The 25,120-nt window shown below is 42.4% G+C and overlaps 1 protein-coding gene across 4 annotated transcripts in view; it reads right to left on the bottom strand.

Moving 5' to 3' along the window:
- Positions 1-25,120, bottom strand: part of col16a1 (collagen, type XVI, alpha 1) — a 79,643-nt gene that overhangs the window by 11,509 nt on the left and 43,014 nt on the right. For 3 of the 4 annotated variants that reach the window (XM_069681599.1, XM_069681601.1, XM_069681600.1), the window contains 41 exons: positions 24,483-24,527; positions 24,326-24,361; positions 24,120-24,242; positions 23,402-23,437; positions 22,927-22,962; positions 22,541-22,666; positions 22,254-22,298; positions 21,861-21,896; positions 21,711-21,764; positions 19,154-19,204; positions 18,935-19,078; positions 18,246-18,281; positions 16,105-16,203; positions 15,801-15,923; positions 15,658-15,711; positions 15,505-15,546; positions 15,109-15,144; positions 14,972-15,025; positions 14,152-14,220; positions 14,010-14,063; positions 13,603-13,629; positions 12,731-12,787; positions 12,400-12,444; positions 12,185-12,256; positions 11,399-11,452; positions 8,174-8,227; positions 7,888-8,007; positions 7,598-7,639; positions 7,444-7,515; positions 7,306-7,350; positions 6,863-6,907; positions 4,398-4,451; positions 4,254-4,307; positions 4,068-4,121; positions 2,803-2,847; positions 2,649-2,702; positions 2,526-2,561; positions 2,385-2,447; positions 2,233-2,304; positions 2,085-2,138; positions 1,932-1,976 (listed from right to left, as the gene is read on the bottom strand). In XM_069681599.1, the coding sequence (XP_069537700.1) occupies positions 1,932-1,976; positions 2,085-2,138; positions 2,233-2,304; positions 2,385-2,447; positions 2,526-2,561; positions 2,649-2,702; positions 2,803-2,847; positions 4,068-4,121; positions 4,254-4,307; positions 4,398-4,451; positions 6,863-6,907; positions 7,306-7,350; positions 7,444-7,515; positions 7,598-7,639; positions 7,888-8,007; positions 8,174-8,227; positions 11,399-11,452; positions 12,185-12,256; positions 12,400-12,444; positions 12,731-12,787; positions 13,603-13,629; positions 14,010-14,063; positions 14,152-14,220; positions 14,972-15,025; positions 15,109-15,144; positions 15,505-15,546; positions 15,658-15,711; positions 15,801-15,923; positions 16,105-16,203; positions 18,246-18,281; positions 18,935-19,078; positions 19,154-19,204; positions 21,711-21,764; positions 21,861-21,896; positions 22,254-22,298; positions 22,541-22,666; positions 22,927-22,962; positions 23,402-23,437; positions 24,120-24,242; positions 24,326-24,361; positions 24,483-24,527 (2,463 nt within the window). The remainder of the gene's footprint in view (positions 1-1,931; positions 1,977-2,084; positions 2,139-2,232; positions 2,305-2,384; positions 2,448-2,525; positions 2,562-2,648; positions 2,703-2,802; positions 2,848-4,067; positions 4,122-4,253; positions 4,308-4,397; positions 4,452-6,862; positions 6,908-7,305; positions 7,351-7,443; positions 7,516-7,597; positions 7,640-7,887; positions 8,008-8,173; positions 8,228-11,398; positions 11,453-12,184; positions 12,257-12,399; positions 12,445-12,730; positions 12,788-13,602; positions 13,630-14,009; positions 14,064-14,151; positions 14,221-14,971; positions 15,026-15,108; positions 15,145-15,504; positions 15,547-15,657; positions 15,712-15,800; positions 15,924-16,104; positions 16,204-18,245; positions 18,282-18,934; positions 19,079-19,153; positions 19,205-21,710; positions 21,765-21,860; positions 21,897-22,253; positions 22,299-22,540; positions 22,667-22,926; positions 22,963-23,401; positions 23,438-24,119; positions 24,243-24,325; positions 24,362-24,482; positions 24,528-25,120) is intronic. The other variant, XM_069681602.1, reaches the window with a different exon arrangement.

Here is a 25,120-nt window from a genome sequence, read left to right as displayed (position 1 = left end):
ATTTTAATGCACTGCATAAAAAGTATACCTATGGAGTTGTTTTCATCCAAAACAAGGTTCTGAGAGTGAAAAATGAGGACATTACTGATGTGAATGTTAAAATACAGCATGCACATTTTTCTCTACATGAGTCCATGTTTTACCTCTTCAGACTGTGCAGCCAGGTGGCCATGTGGGGAATGTCATTACAATTTTTTGGTAATTAACCAAAGCATTGGTCTAATTAAAACTCTGACCTCATGTGTAGAAAAGTTTGAGAATGGGTTACAAGTTGTTAAAATTAAACCTGAGGGGGAAATTCACGCCTGAACCAAATTTGTTGAGAGAATTTACTGAAAAACTTACAATGTGAACCTCGTGTTGGTGCTACAGGAAAAGTCTGGGGATCATCAAAGTAATTAAGATACACCGTTTAGGCAAAGTCAGTGTGTGAACAAGATGTTGCAACAACCAGCCATTAGATTTTCAGATATTTAAATGGATAAGTGTAAGACTGTGACTTGTTGGTGGCACAACGGGAAAGGTCAAAGGATTACCCAGTGATCATAGCTCATCCTCTAGGGAACACTCAAATCTGCATCAAATTCCATGGCAATAAATCTAATAGTTATTCACAGTTTTTACCTTACAACTGCCCCAGAGAAACGTTGAGGGATCATTTAAGTATTCTGGATTCATCCTCTGAGAACCATAAATATAGGGCTGCACAATTAATCAAATATTGATCCCAGTTTTGCCTTCCCACGATTAAATAAACAGCATACAGCGAAATTGACACTTAAAATGCATGCTCCGCCCGTGGAAAAAACTGCTGCACATGAAATCAAGTGCCTCCTAAACTAACACCCACTCCCCCAGGGACCAGTCAAGAGGTTTTGGGGGCGAGTATGTCAGGTCATGAGCAATTACCTTGCTGCGGCAGGTAAGAGTGGAAGAGTAAACAGGGAGAAACTAAAGTCAAACGTCTGGAACAGAAGATGAAGTTATTATCATTCATGCACCAACAAAGAGATGCACCAAATTCAGGTAAAGAACCTAATTTTAAGTCGAAAGCCCTAATTGCATGGGACTAGTATTACCTATAGACCTCTAGTAAAGTAAAAATTCCGGCGGAAATTACCTGCCATATTTTGGCAAACACAGAGGTCATCTGATAACACTCGTCCCGTGCGAATCGGCATCTCCGTAACTCAGGATCAAATATTGTTTTTGTTATCTCCGCACCTTTTTCCTGCCTCTTTCCCAGTCGAGAATTATGGAGGCTGCGGTGGAAATTATAAATGTTTAGGTAGCATTTTGGATGCAAATTCAGGAGGCTCATCTCGCTACACAGCATGGGGACCCATTCGCAGAAAGAGCAAACTCAAATCCATCACAAGAGCAAAATCTTGAAAGACGATGAGATGGAGGATATGCATGGCAACATGCGGTAAGGAACGTTTTTCTATCTTTCATCAGGCTTGAGGCTTTAAGGAGATGTTACACGAAGCCTTGACATTTTCAATCATATCGGGGGGATAATGTGTGTAAATTGTAAAATACAGACTTTGCTTATCCCGTGCGAATGCGCCGCACAAAACACGTGAGGGGGTCATTTCTAAATCACATGAGGTCCCCAGGTAATACTAGTCCTGTGAGAATAGGGCTTTGGTTTGCTGCAGAAATACAGAAGCTGGAATGCAGCACACAATGGAGCTGAAAGTGTTCCATGTCACAGAAGTTATACTGTATTTGTCTTACCATAAAAAAACTGCATCAAATGGATACACATTATTTATACTATGGCACTAAGAAATGCATTCATTTGCATATGATCTGGTTTGCTTTAAGAACATCTATGCACACAGTATACTCCTCATGCCTAATTCATGTGTAATGCACTGGACGGATAAATCCCATGCGGTCACGTGGATGTTAGAGGTGATACTTACTGGGATTCCTCGTGGTCCCGCTGGGCCTGGAGGGCCTGCTTCACCCTGATAACAGAAAAGCAGCCAGTTTCAAAGGTCAAGTATTACATGCATGTCTTTTACTACACCAACATAAGTCTGTGTGTGCAAGTAAATCATGTGTGTATAACTCACCCTCAGCCCTGATTTGCCATCTTTTCCATCCATTCCCTCAATACCAGGAGGGCCCTTTAATGCAAACACAGACAACGAGTGAATATGGGGATTCAGGGTCGTTTACAGGTCACATGCATGTTGGCATGGTAATATAATATGCATGTACCATGAGTCCTGGGGAGCCCGGTGAGCCTGGAGGTCCAGTTGATCCCTGAGAGCCATGAGGGCCATCGTTGCCCTTTGAAAGATGGGATATTTTTAGTACAGCGAATGATAACTTTGGATGCTCAAACCTCCTCAGCTAATTGCTGTACTCACTTTCTCACCCTTGAGCCCAGGGAGGCCTTCCCGTCCACTTTTGCCTGCAAGACCTGGTGGACCCTAAAAATACACACAGTTATATATAAAACTCACTATTCTAGAGACGTGAATTTGTCATTGAGGGGTGAATTTACATACTGGTGGTCCTGGGAAACCTGGTTGTCCTTGGAAACCCTAGAAATTAAAAAAATATAAAGAGTTTAACCTGCTTCTGATTGTTTTATTTTTCTAATAAGGTTTCATTTGATGTGTTGTACATACCGGCTCCCCTTTTTCGCCAGCCGACCCTGCTGGTCCTGCGTCTCCTTTGATGCCCTGCAGTCAGAACGGCTCGCATTACTCAGTTATTTAAGTTTGTAATAATAGAATGAAGCGTATAAATACTGCTGAGTAAAATGTTTTATGAGATACTGACCTGTGAGCCAGCCTGACCTGGATACCCAGGGGAACCGGGAGGACCCTGTAGGAGACAGGAAGTGTTAGCTAACTAGCAACAGATGCATTTTGTGTTAAATGACAGCGTACAAAAGTACAAAAAACTGCAGTTCTGGCTCCAGAAAACAAGAAATAACATTACACCAGATGGGAAAATTACAATATTTACAGCAGAAATAAACATGTTTACAGCCTGGTACAAAAAACAGTTTTGTTATAAATAGCTAATTTTATTGTTCAAGATAACTGTACGGGGGGCGAATTTTTTTATAACACACCCGTTTTAATTATATTAAGCCCTAAATCATAAGGGCGGGCTCATCTGAGTGACAGGTTGATACTGCTGGCTGTCTGCTAGACATCAACACAGACACACAGTCACTAAACTTAACTTCACCTGTTTGTGTTGTTGGAGCCTTTTGGGGATTTTTTCATTCAAAGTTTGGACAAATAATCTGTCTCTCTCTCTCTCTCTGTGGGATTTTTGGAACTTTCTGGCCGTGCAAGAAGTCTGAGCACCAGCTTTTAGGTGACTTAAATGCTCGTGTTAAATAAAATATCTATTTTATTAAAATATTATTAAAATATCTATTGATATTTTTAGCACTAAGTAGCAGGTATACTGTGCTCGCTATAGCTGCTTGTTAGCCTGTTCAGTGTTGATCAAACATTTATTTAATCGTCGGCCAGTAAATAGGAGTCAGAAGTTTTTGGCTTTTCCCAGGAAAGATTACAGCGGACCGTAGTGATGAGAAGATCGGTTATTTTAAGATTCCCGGTACGTGTCGTTCACCTGCTGCTATCTCACCGGGCGAGCGAGCAGCGACTTCTTTAGTCTGATTAATAAACACCTGCAGTCAGTCACCACCACAAACAGAATCTCCTCTGTGAGAAACAAGAAGTTGAACTAGCATTATTTATACAACCACATTATTTATATAACCGCTAGCTACGCTGACAAGCATATAGCCTAGCTTCTTAGCCGTAGCTGGCCTGGTAGCTTTGAGCCAAATGGGCGTGTTTCAGCAACAAAGATTCATGTGGCCCGCTCATAGGCCTCAGCAATAGGCTTCAGCTTGTTTACACTCCACCTCTTTGCCCGCCTCTGGATTAGCCAGCTCTGGCATTTCCAATATGGCGACTGCCAGCTCCGGTGCAATTCAGGCAATCGGGTGACATCACTGAGACTATGTCCATTATTTATACAGTCTATGTTTGTATAACAGGGATGGTGGAGTTGCTTACCGATTCTCCTTTCTCGCCATTGCCTCCTGGGCTTCCACGTTCGCCCTTCAGCCCCTGACAAGTACACATTGACAGTTAATCAGTGTAAGTCCACAAATCACAGTAACCAGAGAACCATCCATTAAAGCTGTCAGATTGTTGTCAATCCCATAGTTCCTTCATAACGAGGCACAGAAAGCAACTCACAGGAAGTCCAGGCGGCCCCATGGCTCCTGGATACCCGGGCGTCCCTGAAGAACCCTGAGGTAAAGATCACACGATCAGTCAGACGGGGGGGAAAGCAATCTATCAATGCTTAGAATTCAGCAAATTTGATTGGCAGACACTTACCTGCTCGCCCTTCATTCCTGCGAGGCCGGGCGACCCCCGCTCGCCCTGCTGACCCTGAGGATGAGGGGAATGAGGCATGATTAGAAAATGAACCAGAGGATGTGATTTGACACCGGGAAGAGAACTTGGGCTCCCCTGGTGGGAATGAGCCAAGGACACAGCGAGTCAATATCAAAGAGGGGAAACGGCTAACTGACTCGTACCATTTCCCTTCTGGGACGCCTACATTTGATTTTGTCCTCTATGACGATTGGAGATGGTGATTTAGGTGATATCCAGAGGCTGAACATAATTGTTGAAGGCTATTTTTTCTTCTTCATCTTCTTTATCCATGTCTTCTTTATTGTGTTGCAAACTCAGGTGCAATTTATCCCTCTACAACCCTGTCCTTTCATCATACAAACAAATAAACGAGCAGTATAGTGGCGTAATGCGTTTTTAAGTAACATAATATTGTGTTCACATTAGTCTGATCCCTTGAAGTATTGAAAACCGATTTTTTTCACTCTGTTAATTGAATATTGAAGGCTGTTTTTGACATAAATATTAATATGCATGTGCGGGTGTGTGATCTGTTGCCTAGCAACTGCTTTTGAGAGCGTGTGGGGAACATGAGTGCTGGAAGAAAAGAAAGTTTTTTTGAAGAAGGAGCGAATAAAGGACGTCAGTGGATGCTGGGTGCTTTTAAAAGCGGAGACGCTCGCATGATGTTAAATTAGTGACAACTGAGGGTGATAATTAGCCGCTTTGCTAATTGTTTATTAGTGTGAATTGCTCCTTGAGAATAAATAAAAAAGTGAACTTAGTGTATCCCTGTGAGATGTAAGATTTAGTGGTATGATTGGTTATAAGAGTGATTACTGAGGGCTGTAATTTAGAGAATGTAATTAAAAATCTGATCACACTGAGGAGAAGCTAATTAGTGGCTGATTATTGTAACTTCCTCAACCCTGAATATGAGTAATATATGCAGCAGCAGGGCCGCTCCTCTCTTCCTCTCCCCTCACAAACAGACACGCCGCTGCACGCAGCAGAAGCTAACACCTGCTGGAAAGTGCTACGACGCTGCAAATGGATTCCACGCAGCGCTCGCACAGCTCATCCATTTAGCATCTCTTTGCTCCCGAAACAATAACTCGGCAGGAGGAGGGAGGAGGGGGGAGGGGGGAGGGGATCGGACCGCACAGCAGTGCCACTCTCCATCACTTAGACGGGGGAATAATTTAACAACTGGAGAGAGAGACAACAAAACAGTTTCTTCGTCTGAAATAACTTTCATGGAAGAGTCACAAAGAGAGGGAGAGGGGATGGGAATGATATAAATCTTGGTAGCACTTTTGTCTTCTTTCCTGCCCGGTGAATCCTCCCGACCCCCCACATATATCCTGGTTCCCTCTGGAGGGGGCTTGACGCATGAATTTTGAATCACGGCACTGAACTGTGTGTAAATTAGATCAAACTCTTCTCCTCCCACCTGATGCCTCTCGACGTTCCCTCCTGTCTCGATCTACACACCTGTTCCCAGTTTTAATCAGTCAATCAGTCTCCTGACCTTCCACTTTACCCTGCTCACCTGTGTCCACTTCACTGCTCACCTGTCTCCACTTCACTAATCAGCCTCACTCATTATGAGACTCTTTCGAATGTTTGGTTCATGCTCGTTACTCTGCTCTTGTTATGCTTTGCTGCTTCCTTGTTTTGTGACTGAACCCTGAATAAGTGATGTCTTTCTGCCTGCACTACACAACCGTGAAAAAATAATGTCAAGCGCCAGTCTGGGACGCCAGAGCTAACCCCGAGGTGTCGTGGGCCTAACCGGTGAAGGTAGGTGCCCACTTGATAACACTGTTGAAGTGCTGCCTCTCGCTGCCCATCTAACTACAAGTTTGAGTGTCTCTCACTTATCTCATGAAAATAGTGTAGTAGGGGGAGGTACAGCATTTGATTTGAATGATCTGCTTGTTATCAACCAACTGAAGCTTCTCAGGGGATTAATAATGAGTAAAACATTCAAATCAGGTGTTAGAGTGTAAGAGAAACCTAAAACATGCAGGAAGGTAGCTCTCCAGGAGGAGGGTTGGCCACTCCTGGCGTACAGCTTAGCCCCGGACAGGGCACCTGACCCTGGCTCTGTCTTCCACGTCTTATTTCTAATACACCTCTCTCTACAAACCCTTCTCTCTGTCCTTCTCTCTCTATTTTTCTCTTGTGTGTTTAATTCAAATGTGGGTGCCAGTTGTCGATACCTGGACAACCAGCACTTTGATACTTGCATCATCCTCAATACTGATGACGCTAATGTACTGTTAGCTTTAATAGGATTCCACGTTAAATGTGAGACCTATATTTGAGCTCATGATACTTTTACTTTATTACAGGAACTAGTACTTCTTTCATCACGGATTTAAAACAGATTAAAAGAAGAAAACAGTTAAATTAAGGTTTGAAGTGTGATTAAAACTTACAGGTGAACCAGATGAGCCCTGAGGACCTGGGAAACCAGGAGGTCCCTGTGGACAGAAACCAGAGAAAGGAACAATTTAAACACCTGAGACAAGATGATGGAAAAAATAAATTAACTGGTTAAAGCAGATTTGAATTCATTCCAGATAATTAATTGAATCCTGCAATAAAGCTAGTGTGTGTTTATAGAGTGTGTATATCAGTATTAAAGTTGTCAGTTGGAGCACATTGAGTGACATGTTCAGTGAGACCAGTAGGGGGCTCTCTGAAATCATGTAAAGTAGCAAACAAGATCCTCTCAAGTCACTCTATGTGGAACTGTAGGCTTATCCGCACTGTAGATAAGGATTTCAAAATAAGAGTCCACCTTTTACAGCGTTTATATTACATATTCAGGTTTCTCTTCTAGATACAAGTTGATTTCTGACGTTTTACAAAGTCTCACCAAGTTTCCGGGCATTCCAGCTTGGCCTCTATCTCCCGGTGTACCCTATAGGAAGATTAAAAAAAGAAGTTGATATTAAACTCTGCAAAGTCAGATGCGGTCATATCAAAATAACAGGATTAAATAAAGGAAACTCACTGGCTCTCCTTTTACTCCAGATAATCCTTGCATTCCTGGAACTCCAGGTGTACCTGTGCAGGATGTGTCTCTCTGTGAGGCAAAGATACAAAACATATGTCACTGTGACTGTATGTGTGTATGCGTTTCAGATATGACGGTGATCACAACTGACCGCAGCTTGTGTCGCCTGCACTCCCTGCAGTCTCTCCAAACACTGGAAACAGACAGAGTAAGTTATCAGAGTAAAATCTTACTGCTGGTGCTGTATCATGTCAGACTGATAGAAACACATTCAGCCATGCGGACTTGAATCCAATGCAAAATGAGAGGCTGCCATTTTGCATTCATCAAAGCACATCAGGCTCAGCGGCTGTTCGTTGAGTGAAACTGATATGATTCTGGATATAAAGAGTGTAGCTGAAGATGTTTCAACAAGGAAGTCAAAGTCCCTCCGAGTCTCACCCTGTCACAGCTGTCCAACGGGGTGACACCCGGCTTCCCCTCGTCTCCTTTTTCTCCCTTGGCACCCGACATGCCAGGCACCCCGGGCAACCCTTTGGTACAGTCCTCACCACAGTCCTCCTGTGTCACAGCACACACACAGAGTGACACACTGTGTATATACACATTCTGTACATATACACTGACACACAAAACTACAGTTTCCAATCCAAACACATGAATGGAAAGTCTCAGAACACATTAAAGAAAAATTCCACCATAATGCATTTTTAACACATGTACTTACATCATCAGCTCCTACTGTCGAGTCCTGAGGCAGCACGTGGGGTCCGATGGGGTTCTACAAATTAAAATCAAATTCATATTAATTCAATAACTATATGGCATCAAAGATCATCAAAATCAGCTCTTTTCTTCCACATTCAACAAACAAAAAGAGTCTCTCAACGTTCCTAACTAAATAAAGAAGTCATGTTTCTTTAAAGACTTCACCGTTGTCCAATGACATCACACTTAGGGTGTGGGTACAGTATGCAAAATATCAACCATAAGATCAGACTGAATCAAGGGCAAATGCTTATTCTAATTTTATGTAACTCATTGTTATTTCTGTACATGTTTATGTCTCAACGTGCCTAGGAGAATACCTTAGTAGGAAATGCAAATTCTACCCAGGTTAGGCGTCTTTCTTTCACTTTAAAAAAGTGGCAACAAGAAAATTCAAAGATGTCAGTGCAAGATGAATTCAATTTTTCTTCCACCATGCAATGCACTGATGCATTTAGGTTGAATGGGAGGACTCACAGCTGAAACTAATGAAAGCTAATTAATCTCAGAAAACTAAAAACTAATAAAATAATTGATTTTCTATTTGGTTTATTTCTGCTTAAGTTTACTTTTTAAGTTATAGTTTGATTAAAGTGCAATGAGATTTTAATACTCACATAAAAACTGCTAATATAACATACTGTAAAGTCTAGCAAGGGGCCGGTCTCACAGTGGCTCTACCTCAGGCACTGACACACTCAAATGTTAACCAGCCTTAATTAAAGTTATTAGTTACACCTGTGACAAGTCAAACTGTTGCAGTGAGTTCAGTGTGGTACAAACCATCTCAACTTTCCAAGTCATTTATCTGTGTAGGACTTTTCATACAGTATGATGACAAGACAAAAATGTTTTACCATGGTTGAAGAGTTGAAGACATTACACTCCTATTTCAACAGGCTTGATCAGTTTAGAAATAACTAAAGATATAACAATGTAGGTTGAGGAACAGGACCATGCCTCTCTCACTAATTCAATCACCTGTGTCTCATAAGCTCTTCCACCTGCTCACTTCTCAAGACCCTCTCCCCGAAACCCCATCCCTCCTCTCTCCTCTCTAAACACAGGAACCACTAGGGGACACAAAATCAAAGTGCGTCGAGACAAGCCTCCATCCTGAGTCTCGACCCCCTGGGTTCCTGACAGCTCCAACGACCTTGACCCCTTTCATTTGACTCCAATTTGCCTCCCTTTCATCCCACCCTACCTCAACCCTGCAAATAAACTTTTTTTATCATGAAAAATCTGTTTACACCAGTGTACCACTGTGCTAAATCTCCTTAGATAACAATAAAAAAGCATTTTATGGTGCATCTCATAAACCCTTGTATATATTTTCCACAATAATCCAACCAAAACTCTATTAAAAAAACATGTTCCTGTAAAATTTCAGCTAAATGTATACAGTTAAATACAGAGGCCTATCCTTATTACACTCTCTCGGTTAATACACCTTAAGCTTCCATGGTTAATGGCCAAAATAAACTCCCAGTAAGTCAGCAGTATTGATTTATGGGTGACACAAATATGATTTTGTAAAACAGTTCCCATTCCAACTAATGACCAGAAACATATCTACTGAGAGTTTAAGTCTGAACTACAAACCGTATGATGCACCAAGACCAGAGTCTGCCCTCACAATCAGTACACAGACACACAAACAAGTGCAAGTACACATATAAACACAAAAACAGGGACAAATGCCACAATGGAGCTAAGCCGTCTATTTATAGTAAGTTCTGAAATAAAACTGCTCAATCCAAAAGCCCAATCACATTTACTGTGAAAGGCGGCCTGCTCGCTTTCAAAGCACTGGGACCTTTTCCACTGAGAGAGTCTGTCAATAGCACCTGGCCTGGTTTCACAGTCATTACAAACCCATTTGACTTTGTTCAAACTGGAGCCATTAGCTGGAAAGGCTACTTCATGCTGCACAGTATTGGCTGTTATATGGACTACAACAAGGCCTCGGTCAGAAGAGGGTTCTCTGTAATTCTATGTCATTGTGTGGTATTGTTGAGTTTGTGCCTTTTCTGAACAACATGCTGTTATGTTTCAAAGACAAAGTTGTTTTGGAGGATCCTGGGAGCTGTGCTGCTGCTTTGAGCGACATAATACCTGCAGAAACATGAAAGAAAAAGAGGCGTTTGACTTTTCCCACTGTAGTCAAACTTCTTAGAAAGAAAGGTTACACTACGACAATGCCTGATCCGGGGATGCATGGGTAAAATGCATCATATTCTCTGGTCATTTTAAGTGTTGCCTTATATGCTAACAATCAACACCTTCTGCATTGTTTCTATAGTTTCAGCCTGAAATCTGATTTCCCAGGACCTCCATTAAACTTCTACTTTAATTCCTCCGTTGAAGGTGAAGCTCCCCTTGGGTCCTGGCTGGAGATCAGCATCGATGTTCCCTTAATGAAATTAAGCCGTCAGCAGACTTGAAAGAAACAACACCGGCACCATAATAAAACAGGAAGAAAGAATCTGCAGATAACTTCACCACGCAGCAACTTGTTTCTCACTTTGATGCCGTCCTTGCTCACTGTGGGTAAACTGACTTTGTGCAAAAGAACACATAAAAACCCTGTGAGATTACAAACAGACCCGAGGTCAGACGCACAAAAGGCTAAAACTCTGAATATGCATGAGAAGCGTTTGAGAACTTCCTGCATATATTTCACTGAATACATGTACGTCTCAATTAGCATGAGATATGGAGGCATATGCACAAACTTTATGTCCACACCCACAGTAATCCATAAATAAATATCAGTATTTTTAATATTGTACCCCTGGTCTTGCAGCTTCCCTTAAAATTTATGACATAACGTAGGTAAATCTTATCCTCATTTACTCACAGAATGTGGGCACTTAGAGAATTTAAACCCTGTAAATCATGACAAAATAAAAAGGGAGTTCACACATAACTCAACTCTAATTGTAATTAAATGGAACTGTGTGAATGAAATTAGTGTTACAAACCCTAACCTTGTGTTACCCTCATAAATGAATAATTAGCGGCCTTGAAAAAGGTCTCAAGTCAAATAAAGCCCAAATATAATTAATGGACCTTCCCCTGACACGGGCATTTGTTTTGTGCTTCTGCATCATTAATACAGAAGGAATTAAATATGTGCTTATGAGCCATCTCTCCTCCTTTCCCCTCTACTTTTACTTACGCTGTATCCAGGCAAACCCGGGTTCCCCGGTATCCCGTCGTTTCCAGGGATACCCTGAAAGAAGGAACTGAGGTTGAACTGATTTGCTGCCAATCGAAGGCGAGCCACTCCCATCTCCACCAACGGTCACGGCGGAGTCAAAGGGTAAGGGTCAAAATGATCCTTCTTATGCCAGGTCTTATGAAAGCTGAACTGATTTTAGGAATCTCAGGTAATTCCAGTATCTTTACACTCAGCGCTCATTTTAAGCGGTTACTGCAAATGCACCCCTGTCAAAGACATGACCTCCTCCTCCAGTGACCATCACCACCTCTTAAGCCTTTCTAACACCTTTGACTCTTGCAACACAAATCACAGTAACACTTTATTTGAAGGTCTGCTTGAATTAAAAACTTGTACTTTCAATGATCACTGTAATCACTTTTGGGTTTAACATTTTAAACCAGACCTTCAAATAACTGTTCATGTCTTGACGGACAATCCCAAAGCTTGCTTAGCTTATGCTTGAAGCCATGGACGAGTTAGTGCATTTGTCATTTGACCCTGATGTTTTACGCCTCTTTTAAACCGTACGATTGCACACATTCAGTGGCTCCATTCCCTACATGCATGTTATGAACTTCAGTTACCCACCAAGAAAGCTTGTCAAAGCATTGCCTTTCTAAGAGTAAGCACCCCAAGCTGAAAGCCTTCACATCACCTAGTTCAATCCAGGCTGATGGAGCAGCTATTGAACTGATTGAAGCGAGACCCCCTCCTAACCCTCCGAATGCACCTTTCTCTCACCTGTGGTCCTTGGATTCCAGTGACACCCTGAGGCCCAGGTGGGCCAGGGGGGCCAGGAGGTCCAGGTGGGCCCTATAAAACAGAAAGGCATGGCCTTAAATGACATCACACATTCAAGAGTTTTGTGATTTTTCTGAGGAACTTTGCAAGAAAAATAACGCTTGCAAAAACAAAGCCAAAGTTATCAGACAGGACTGCTGGCTGACAGATCCAACCTGAGGCCCCGGCTGCCAAGGGTTTATTGGAGTTCCTGGAGCTCCCTGGAAGGCAAAAGTAGTCAAATTCAGAGCTGCACCGATGCTTGCACAAACAGAATATACAGAAATTGCAAAGTGTGAAGTTAAGAAAAACACAACAAATGTCATAACACCGAAAGATGCAGAGAGGGAACGACTTAGCATGAATATTTTTCCCTATACATCCCCTGTGGAGTCCTAATACACGCTCTGAGAGTGTGTTTAAGAAGTGTGTGTATTCAGACTCCTGTTGAGAGGAAACAACTCTGGAGATGAAACTAATTACATGTGTGTGCATGTGTGTACTCACAGGTCCGCCTATGCCGCTGTGCACCGGGATCACGCAGTTACACTCTCCAGGTAGACCCTAAAATATACATCAGAAAAAAAGACCCATTAAAAAAAAAAGAGAGAGAAAGTGAAACTCCTTGCAAAATTTTAAGCACATGCTGCAAAACTGAAGTCCTCATTCAACATTAAAACTAGCCTTGTAGTGTCTGTAAGAAAGCTGGAACTCTTTGAGCTCTCTCTTTTGTGCAGATTTGCTAAATCCTGAAATCGCATGCAGGACAAAGAGACTGAAAACTACAAGAGGTGAAATGATGTGAAGGTTTTTTATACCACTTTCGGAAGGATACAATGGATGCAAAGCAAGGTGTAATTCATTTAAGATCTATGATAGCGGGAGCCCACATGATTGCTCTCAGTACTTCCCTTTCACATGCAAGGTTTTACAGCACACATGAGCTCTCGGGGATCATTTCGGACTCAGTGTGAAAACATTGAATGGATCTCTGCAAAATGTTACCCATCTTATTTCCTCTTTAACTGTGGCGCTCCTGTCCCACATCTCACACCCCTCCCGACCCCTTAAGCGCAGCCTCCACCACCTCCTCATCTTCCCCACCCTCGCAGTGACAGTCTGGACCGGTGGCTCTGATGAATGCGGTAATTAATAGTCTCACACACTCTCACTCTTACAGCCCCCCAAAACTCCTCTTGTCTGCCAGGAACAGCACACTCGTCACCTCCGCTGCTACTCTACCCGTGGCCCCGGGGCAGGTAAGTGTGTGTGCGTTTGTGTGTGTGTTATTAAACCATCTCTTGCGATTACCATCTGTTCCACCCCCTTTTATTCAAACCCCTCCAGATCCCTTCATCCAAACAAAACGGTAGACTTACCTTGTCCCCCTTAGCTCCATCAAGTCCCTGCAAGAGAAGGAGACAGTACACACACACACAGAGACAAAGACACACACAAACACTTAGTTACTCTTGCTTTGTTGTTCCAGAAGAAAGCTCACGGGGCAGTGAGCTGAGCGCAGATCAGGGGACAGAGGATGAGATGGGAGCAGACATTGCCTCTGTTATGGATCGAGGCAGACATCCTTGGTTACAAACGATGCCTAAATCAAGGACAACTCCCAAAGAGGCTCAAAGAAAATTAAAACTCCGATTAGACGCTAACACAGAGGCAAACAACTCAAGTCATCTACTGAAATTTCTTTAACAGCTCTTCAAATTGTTCATGCAAATGTATAAAAGCATGCAAATGAAGATTAAGACAATAAAGGAAGAAGACAACTTACAGGTCTGCCATCAGCTCCTGGCACTCCCTTACTGCCGGGAGCTCCGTCTCCACCCTGTGTGTGAAAGACAGTGTGTGACATTAGAAAAGCATGACATCGTACGCACATATGAATATGCAAAAAAGATGCATTTATGTCCTACCGGAGGCCCTGCTACTCCAAAGCCGACAGGCCCCTGTGGTCCTGGCAGCCCGATTTCTCCTCTGGAGCCCTATGAACGGTACACACATGCAGTTTAAGTCACGTGGTTTCATAAGTGCTTTCCATAGACTGTATAAAAAGATGGACGACGTGACAGCTCAATAAAAGTGAAGTCAAAACATCTCTAGCGCCCCCTGCTGACTGGCTGCAGTATAGATCATAAAGCCCGCCTCCTCCATGTTAACAGATGGGACATGAGTCAAACTATAAAATCAAAATACACGTCAAATAAATGTTTCTCATTATAGTTAGTTCTTATCATGCTGATTTACGTTCAAGTGTTCATTGTTCTGACAAGTTTAGTTTAAATTGGTTATTTAATGCTATATAAAGGATGATTGACAGCTCTGTTGACAAATACGGCTCCTTCAGGCGATCTGTTCCGGATTAGCAGAGTAGAGGAGGATCGACGAGAGGAGACGGTACAGTCATTGAAGTTTCCATATCTGTGAACGTCCGCCTCAGACCAACACAATAAACTGTTCTGCTGTGAAATCAGCGGCGTGCAGGATCTTTGCTGTTTTTTCGGTAAGTTAAGTGTGTGTTTTGGTAAGTGGCTATGGCGGCTCAACCCTCCGATCCCTGTGCGCAACTCTGGCTCCAAATGACGTCAACATCGCAAGATGGCACGCCCGTCACTGGGGCTATTTTGGCATCAATATCACACTATGAGAGCAGATGGAGATGCGTCGTCCATCTTTATATGCAGTCATTGGTATTTCCACTATAATTTCTGTTTTGACCTCTCGTGTTTAGTCTACCTTATCTCCTGTGGGGCCAACAGGGCCAGCTGCTCCTTTGGCTCCAGCAGGTCCCTGTACAAAACACACAGATTAGACCACAATGCAAAGATGAAGTGTAGAAAAAGCAGGACTTAAGAAGTAGAAGAGAAACTTACCACAAGTCCTGGGACCCCTCTTTGTCCCTCTTCACCCTATAATATGGATGAAAAAGACATGGGATAGGATTTGGGTAAGGAGGCCTGAGTATAAGAGATGTTTAACAGTGGAGGAGCAGTGAACGGCTGGTTTTCCCTTGTAAATAAGACGGGAGATTCCACAATGAATCAAAGGATTTAAGAGAGAACAGCCAGGATTAATTTAAGACGGTTATTTACGACCTCATGACTCTATGATTATTGTGAAATCTAAGGGGCTGGAAGACTCTGATATCATGGGAAGATCTGGTGTTCACAGCAGGACCACATCCATTTAGGAGCTGTTTGCATGAAAGAGTCAACATAAAACTTTTACATGTATCCAGATGTGTTTTTATAACAACACGTCATTCTTACTTGAGGTCCTGGAAGGCCGACGCCTTCAGCTCCAGCTTCTCCCTACAGGGGGCAGAAGAAAACACAGATTAGAATCTGTCATTGATGCATGAATACACACTATCCTCATATTGTATTTATAAACATGCCAAGACATTAAAAGGACATTCCCACCTTGCTTCCTTTGGGACCGGAAGGCCCATGCACACCTGGTAAGCCTGCTTTTCCCTGAAGAAAAACATGCAAGATGATCATCAACGGTTGTAATGTACAGAGAGCTGGCAGTGAATAAATAAATATAAACATAATTCACTCACATTTCTGCCAGGCCTTCCTTCTCCTGGGGGACCGGGCTCTCCTCTCTCTCCTTGGGGGCCTGGTACAGCTACACCATCACCCGTTGCAGATCCCACAGAAGGACAGCTGGTGCATGCATCACCCTGGGAAAACACAAGAAATCCAAACAACAGCCTTTTTTTAAGTTACAAAGTTTATCGTTCCCATTAAGCCAATCAGGGTCCATTTTAGCCACTGGAATGGAGCCATTGATGGAGTAGTCGTCAAGATATAAACGGTCAGCAGATGTATAATAAGGCTCATGAAAGTTGAGGTACTCTTTACCTTCGCTCCCTTTAAGCCCGGAAGTCCATCTCGACCAGACTCTCCAGGCAGTCCAGGGGATCCATCAAGTCCCTTCTCTCCTTGATCTCCTTGATCACCCTGGTAAAATACAAACATGATGATGACATAATGCTGTCGCAGTCAACTCTATGTACTGCAGCTTTCCATCCATACATCCATCCATTTTCTTCCGCTTATCTGGGGTCGGGTCACGGTGGCAGCAGGCTAAGCAAGTTAGCCCAGAGGTTTCTATCTCCATAGAAATCTCAATTTTCCAGCTCCTCCTGGGGGATCCTGAGTCGTTCCCAGGCCAGATGGGATGTATAATGCCTCCAGCCGGCTCTGGGTCTACCCCAAGTTCTCTTCCCAGTTGGATGTGCCCGGCAAATCTCCAGAGGAGGCGTCCAGGTGGCATCCTAATCAGACACCCGGACCGCCTCAACTGGCTCCTTTCGATGCGAAGGAGTAGTGACTCTACTCCAAGTTCCCTCCAGATGTCTGAGCTCCCTACCCTATCTCTAAGGCTGAGCCCAGACACCCTTCGGAGGAAACTCATTCGGCCGCTTGTATCCGTGATCTCATTCTTTCGGTCACTACCCAAAGCTCATGACCATAGGTGAAGGTTGGAACGTAGACCGACTGGTAAATTGAGAGCTTCGCCTTACGGGTCAGCTCCTTCTTCACCCCGACGGTCCTGTACAATGCCCACATTACTGCTGACGCTGCACCAACCCATCTGTCAATCTCACAATCCATTTTACCTTCACTCGTGAACAAGACCCTGAGACTCTTGAACCAGTTGGGATACATTATCCCTCCAGCAGGCTCTAGGTCTACCCCAGGATCTCCTTCTAGTTGAACGTGCCCAGAAAATCTCCACAGGGAGGCACCCAGAAGGCATCCTAATCTGAGGCCTACACCACCTCAGCTGGCTCCTTTGGATGCAAAGGAGGAGCGGCTCTACTCCGGCCTCCAGATGTCTGAGCTTTTCACCCTATCAATAAGGCTGAGCCCAGCCACCCTGCAGAGGAAACTCATTATCCGTGATCTCGTTCTTTCGATTACTACCCAAAGTTCATGACCAAAGGTGAGGGTTGGAATGGACTGGTGAATTGAGAGCCTCGGCTCCTTCTTCACCATGACGGTCCTGTACAATGCCCGCATTATTGCTGACCACTATTGCACCAACCCATCTGTCAATCTCATGATTCATTTTAAACTCTCTCGTGAACAAGGCCTCGAGATACTTGAACTCCTTTGCTTGGGGCAGTACCTCTCTTCCCAACCGAAGGGAGCAATCCAGCATTTACCCAGTGGAGATTTTGACCAGTAGTAGTGCTATGGAGCAATGTTTTGATGAGCTAGTCCCTGTTTTGTTTGTATTGTACACAAGGACGGACATGCACATCTTATTGGTCTTAAAATAGAGCAAGTAAACAGGGATGTGGATAAAAAATAGTACCATCAATTTCCCCTGGTAATCTGTTCTGTAGCTGCATTGTTGATACCAAACTTAGGCATTATTCTTTTTGGATAGAATGAGATTCTGTGTTTTATTTTGGAATCATTTAACTCTCTATCAGTGATAAATGTCTCCCTTGTGAAAACTCTGTGTCGGCCCGCTTCTACTTTGAAGTCCAACCAAAGATGGCAGAGCTCGGATGTGATTTAAAGCAGCCTGGCTCAGCTGATGGCAGATTTACTTCCCTGGTATTTCGGTAAAGTGATGTGAACGTTCCAAAAAACAGACTTGGTGACCTGAAATAAAGCAGACGGCCTGGGCTCTTAAAATATCCTTGGATACCGTGTGGGGTGATTTTCTGGAAGACATTCTTGGTCCCCGTGGATGTCAAGTTAGTTAAGAAAACCTGACTGTCTCTAAAGGCCACCACTGACTCCAAATAACCCAGATCCTGCTGGTTATCTAATATGTTATTTAAGGTTGACTTCTTTTTGGACAGGAGTTACAAAACCAAACAAAATGCCCATGAGACATTGATCAGTTGGTTTTAATTCCTCAGCCGACATAAAGGCTGTTTAATGTGGTGTGAATGTATTACCTGTTCATTGATGGCATACACAGTGAGTGCAAATCAATAAACAGAAAAGCCTTTTATAGACAAAATCCACAGGAAACTCACCGTTTCTCCTTTAGCACCAGAAGGACCTGCTGGGCCCTGCGTAAGCAAACAGAAGGTGATTTACTAATGCAAGCAGATACATGGGACACATGCATGTGTGTAGCATATGCACACACCCATTCACACACAGCATTTATGACTGGGAGGAGTGTGGAGAATCCCTGCATACCCTTTTAGTACAATAAATGTTTTAGATGAGACACGCCTTTTAGTATCTCAAACATTTCACTTAATCTGATGCTGTTTAATCTTTTTCCCTGTGGCAACAAAATAGGACAGCAAGAATACACTTTAGTTGTGTGTTTTGTATTATAATTAATTTAGATGAAGACAGATCATTATGACACAATTTAACTTAATGTTTAAAGGATTCTTTAAGATAAAGTTTCCGGTTCTACAGAAGCTAGTTATAAACTCCAGAGTATAGGTATGGTCCTTGATTCTTCAGAGAGCAGCATGCTACCCCCTAAAGGAGGGACAAAGACAGTTTTGAGGGGCCCTTGCCTTCTGTCATCTGACAGTTTATACCATATGTTTCTTTGTGTTTGCACTATGCAGCGTTTTGTATGCAAAGACAGCAATATTTAAAGCCATTTTGACCAATAACTATGGTTTACTTCCATTGCAATCAAGCTAAAAAGCTGCCTGCGCACTCTTGAATACTTTAATGATTATGTAGATATTCACACCTGTTTGCCATTAGCTCCAAAACCTGGAAGTCCGGGTGGACCTGGAGGCCCCGGCTCGCCTGGCTTGCCATTTGTTCCCTCAGGCATTTTGATGCCGGCGGGTCCGCTTCCAACTTCAGCCGGCTGGCACACACCACACTGTCCCTGGGAGTGGACAGGTTAGTTTGCATGACAATCAAGGCAATGGACGAAAATACCAACAGATGCGTCTACACTTACCATCTCACCCTTCAGTCCTGGAATACCAAGACCGGGCAGCCCTGGCTCTCCCTGTCAAAAGATTTAAAGTGGCACAGAATGAGATAACGATGATGTTATCAAAATGATTTAATACAGTTTAATTCAAAATTTTGTTACAGCTCTATCATAAAAAATCAGTTCAGAGTGCTTAATTTCAATTAAAATAAAACTGTAAAAGTGTAAGAAAATGCTTGAGTGAAAAGAAACGTCTATAGTTTGGTTTTAAAGAACACAGTGTCTCCGACTGACTGCTCCTTTCTTCAGGAGCATACATACTGATGCCTCCTCACCAGACTTTCAAAGTGCTCTAAATATATGGAGGAGATTTTCACCTTGTGACCAGAGAGAGCTGCTGGGGTTATAAACTGACAGCATGTCTGAGATGTGCTGTGGAGCCGCACCAGCAAGAGCTTCTTAAACCAGGAGGGGGATTTTAAATTGTATTCTGAAAACAACAGGTTACCAATGACAGGAGGATTGAGTTTTACGGTTTGATCTTTTTTCCTTGATAAACTTGTGCAGCTGAGTTCTGGATAAGTTGTAGCTGATGGATAGCTCTATTATGAAGACCCATGAACAGAGAATTGCAAAAAAGGCACATATTGATGGGTTTCCGAGCAACACCACTGTGAGGTGCTTGTGCATTAAAATGCATAAGTCACAGAAGTAATGCATGGAAATGTCGATATCCAAAAAAGAAAACCCTCCTTAGAATTTATTACAGCTATTTGCATCTTAGCATCAGGTCTGCGCCCTGGACTTTTGAAAAGTGATGTAAAGTTTTCCATTCAAACGGGTGAGGCATCGTTATTTGGTGTTTATGGCTATTGGCTCTAAGATTGGTAAATGGTAAATGGACTGTACTTATATAGCGCTTTTCTAGTCTTTGCGACCACTCAAAGCTGCTTTTACACTACATATCACATTCACCCATTCACACACTGATGGCAGAGGCTGCTACGTAAAGTGCCCAACTGTCAATCAGATATCACATTCATACCCGTTGGCTATGCCACCGGGAGCAATTTGGGGTTCAGTGTCTTGCCCAAGGACACTTCCACATGTAGCCTGACGGAGCTGGGGATCGAACCTCCGACCTTCCGATTGAAAGACGACCGACTCTACCACTGAGCCACTTTGACGCTTGTAATCACATCAGATTTGCAAGGTCTCTTTAAATGCACCCTGCATCTAACAACACTTGTTAAATCCCTTATCAAGAAGTTTGTACACTTTAGACATACAGTATAATGAAGTTTTGCACTGATATCATATACAGCATTTGGTATGTTTTGATAATAAAAAGGACATGCTGACATTAGCTATGAAACATGAAGGGCTTCTGGGTTTCATTCCCACAGACAAACAGCAGTATTTCATTTAAGCTAGCATTTATATATGCTAAAGTTATTTGTACGAGTGGGGCTTCTGTGCTCTCAACCCAGAACACAAGATGGTTGTTAAGGACACACAAGTAATATACCACTAACTCAACTAACTCGCAAAAGGTAAGCTAGGTTTTAAGTAGCTTCTGTTAGCATGATAACTAACAGCCACTCCTCACTGTCTATTTCATTTGTCATGTTAGCTAGCTTAAGTCTGGCAAGTGGTATGATGATGATGATATAGATGAGTTCCATAAGCAATTTAAACTCTAAATCGTAATTTTACCGCAGAAAATTGCTCTTTTTCTCAACCCAATAGTTTTTCATGTTTAAGCTAGGATAGCATTGTTGCTGTTACTGTAAAATTAGGCGTATAAGAGGCAATTTTAATACATTTTTTTTCATCTAAAAAGTGGGCTGCGTCCTGTACGACCAATATACCAGTATAAAATGCAGAGAGGGCTGTTATTGTGTTACAGTATTTTAGCCAGATGATGGCGTTATAATCCAGCTAAAGTTGTCTGTTGTTAAGTGGTGACGTCACACCTTCACATTAGCCGCTACAACATCTCCTATTTTAATATGCAGCAGTGCTGTTTTGTGTTTTCCTCGTTCTTTTAAGCGAGAAAAAACGCTTCGCCATGGACATGCACCATCACGATCGCCATTGCAGCCGCCACCCTCACAGCAATCAGTGTTACCGTAGGCTGCCAGCTACTGCTAGCTACAGCACCATTAGCTAGCATGATTGCAAACTCCATATGGTGAAAACAGATGGTAGGCTGTAATTTGTGTGTGTTTTGAATGTGTTTTAAATGAAGATGAATGATTTAAATAGTGCTGAAATAATATATTTTTTAGTGTTTTTATTAATAAATAGCTATAGAAAATACCCCCCAAATCAGACTGCGTCTTATATTCCGGTGCGACTTTACGACAGGTAAATTCTCAATTGCTTATAAACAGGTAAATCTTGTGCACCACTTTCCAAGTATTGCAGTAAGTCATGGACAGAAAAAGAAACCTGAATACAAAATAAAAACAACACTGGATGTTTCTCATTCAAAAACAGAGATGCTAATATCTAGAAAACTTCCTCGATTAAGTACAACCTCCAGCTTCACAGCATAAGCTTGTCACTATTCTCTTACCTTTGCTCCTGTCTGTCCCTCCTTGCCAACTGGTCCCCTTTGTCCAGGTTTCCCCTGTCATTTAAGACACACTTGGTTTAATAACATCACTGACTCATAATGTAAAGCTTCCTGTGACGTTCTCTTTCAGTGAATTAAATCTGAACTTACCGGCTTACCATCAGCTCCTTTGCTGCCTGCACTACCCTAAAGACAAGTAAAAAAAAAATCACTGCAGTATCTGAATTTCACAAATTGACAAAAATGGATGAGTCTTTTAAATTGGTTATTCATATTTCATTGTAAGGAGTGCCTACAGGCAACCATGTCAAATGATTGTGGTTTTTTACTACCTGAGCTTTTCTTTAATAAGTTCCCCACCGAGTAAAATCCCTACGGCGGACAGTTTTGGGCCCCAGAATTAGCGCACTGCTGTGATTATCTTCCTCATGAAGTCTATTACGAGCCCCATTCAGCAACATACTGAGTGAGCTCCACTTATGTAAGCCTAGTCTGCTATTGAGGGCACCTAGTCTTGGTAATGTTTCTTTTTATGTTACTTACCTTCACTCCAGTAAGGCCAGGTGATCCTACATTTCCTGGTTCCCCCTGTGGAGAAGAAAAAGTGAATAATACATCATTTTAATGAAGGCGCTTATCACTGTGCGCACATGCTGGCAAACACACTGACATTAACAAATCAAAAGTAGATTTATAGTGGAAAAAAAGTACAAAGTTAGATGTCGGTGATACCAAAGTATTAAAAAAAAAAGATATTATTTGTTATAACTGTCTCCTTGTGTGAATGAGTATTTCAAAAGGCTTCTTCATTCATACTAGAAAAGACTTACTTGTTCTCCTTTTATTCCAATCCCAGACTCTCCCTTCTCGCCCTTCTGCTTCAGGGTTTGGGACATCACACCAGGGATGTTAGGGGGTAACTCTCCAAGGGTGGGGCACGCAGAACATGGCTCTCCCTAGCATGTAAACATATCAACACTGGGTCAAAGCTGGTCTCCAAATAATTATCCACAACAGGAATCACTCAATTAACTTGATGTTCTAATGCTCCAAGACAGGTATAACTAATGCTACATTTAAAAATACGTGTACAGGTTTAGCAATAAAAACAATGTTTGGCTCACTAATAAGGGTACTCTATCTAGCTGACAACTTTATTAAGCAGTATAAACAAGACATTTTTTAACATCAAGCCTTATAATGAATCCAAGCTGACCTTTTCTCCTTTGGCGCCATCTGATCCGGATTCTCCCTGCCAAAACAAAAACACAGACATCCAAGAACGCAAATGAGCTAACTCTAATGAACGTGTGTGCTATGTGGTGTCATGTCGCAATATGGCATTGGAAAGATACAATGGAGATATTATGTGGGAGGATGTCAGCAATTTGTCAGTGGATAGGTGCTGTTGCAGGGACTTAGCATGTTAGCACATTTAGATAAGCTACCAAAAGGATGGCTGTGTGTAGGAGAGCTAAATAAGTGTGTGTGTGTGTGTGTGTGTGTGTGCACTTTGGTCTCTCTTCTTTGTGGAGTTAAGTTCGCTTGCATCTGCTTTAGGAGAGAGACTTCTGCACTGCTGATGTTAGCATATCTGAATGTGTAGCAATGCAGATGAGTGTGTATAGGTCACGCTTCCACAGAATATGAATGAACCATAAGCTGTAAATGAATGAGGTGGAACTCTATACCTTCTGTCCTGCCTTGCCATCTGCACCCAGGGGCCCCTGGTATATATGGGAAAAGAAAAGAGAGGAGAAGAGCAGGGATTAGCCAGGAGTTGGGGTGTTGTTAGTTCAACTTTGTTAAGAGTGAGGTCATATCTCCCTCTCTCCCTCTCTCTGCTGCTCTCCCTCCTTCTCCTTCTGCCCTAACCAGGTATGACAGATGGATGCTGACGTTATTGGAAATCGTTGCACAGAGAATCTCATAAGGCTTTAGATTTATATTCTTTTTTTTCTCCACCACAAATCATTCCCCATTTCAACTGCAGGGGTAAGTGCGAAGATGCAGAGTGAACGGAAAGAGAAACACAATGCACAGTATTTTGAGTCCTGACCCACGGGAGCCAGAGAAAGACGGGTAAAGATTACATTATTAAAATGACCTTTGCCTGTGAGGATAAACTTTTGACAGCATATCATCCTTGAAATGCTGCAGTACTCGGAGAATTACAAGGGCGAAATACAACCTCAAGGTAAAAGTAAACGGCGTACCTTCCCTCAGAATGATAAGAAAAATAAAATATACACTATCACACAAGCGGATAAGGTTCAATCGTCAGCCGCAGCTCAGGCTACAACTCCCTAATAAAACATGTAGCAAGATCGTAAAGATGTTAAACAGAACATTCAGAGCAGGTTTAGAATACATTACAGCATGACATTAAAGTCAAACTGTTGTACTTACAGGCAGTCCTCTCTCCCCTATTCCTGGTAATCCAGGCTCTCCTTTAGGGCCTAGCTTTCCTTGCAGAGCCACTGTGTTACCTAAGTCTGTAGGCAGCACGGGGCACACTTCGCATGGGTCACCCTGAAGATTAAAACATGCGATATGTGGATTAAAGAGCACACATGCGTGCAGATAAAGAGATTAAAGCCAATGTTTGCAGGTACCTTCTCTCCCTTATACCCTGCTGGTCCTCTTGGGCCCTATAAAAACAGCAGAATCCCAGTGAAACACTGATGTATGCGCTCACAGCTGGAATACTGTATATTTGAGGCTCATGCATACATTACTGAATATCATTCAATGTTTAAAAGAGTCTCTCACTGGATCTCCCGGTGATCCATCTTCTCCTGTAGGTCCTGAATCTCCCTGTTAACACAAATCACAGCATTTGTCTTTGAATATTGTAAAAGTTTCCCTTAAAAAGTCCTTCATCAAATTCAAACATCTGTTTGAACTTCTTTTGGAAAAATGGTAAGACTTCGCAATCTTTCAACTTGAGATCTTCTCCCCTGTCTGCCTCCATTAACTACTGGTACATAAAGCAGAAACAATTAAAGTTTTTAAAAAAATATATTTTCAAACACTTTCATTGTCAAAATATAGTAAACCAAAACCAACTACAGCCGAGTTACAGCTGGATATCCCAATTGTTTATTCTTTAATTAGCTAAGAATTTAGAACGTTTACCCATATTAGATAACAATTTAAACTGTTTAACCATTAATTGTAGCTAATGATTTCAGCTGTTTACCCATTTGTAGGAGCTAGTAATTTCAAATGTTGACACAATACATTTAGCTAAGTATTGAAACAATTTATTCTTTACGCTTAGCTAAGTATTTAAACTGTTTGCCCATTACTTTTAGCTAACTATTTGACCATTTCTTTAAGCAAATGTTTGTTCATTACTTTAAGCTAATGCTTGTCCATTACTTTAAGCTAACTGTTTGTCCATTACT

The sequence above is a fragment of the Semicossyphus pulcher genome, unplaced genomic scaffold (assembly GCF_022749685.1).
Source record: "Semicossyphus pulcher isolate SPU_LCO1_2020_fin unplaced genomic scaffold, fSemPul1.0.p SCAF_5, whole genome shotgun sequence".
Lineage (NCBI taxonomy): Eukaryota > Metazoa > Chordata > Actinopteri > Labriformes > Labridae > Semicossyphus > Semicossyphus pulcher.
Note: the sequence above shows the minus strand (reverse complement) of the source record. Positions and strands in the feature narration are given on the sequence as shown.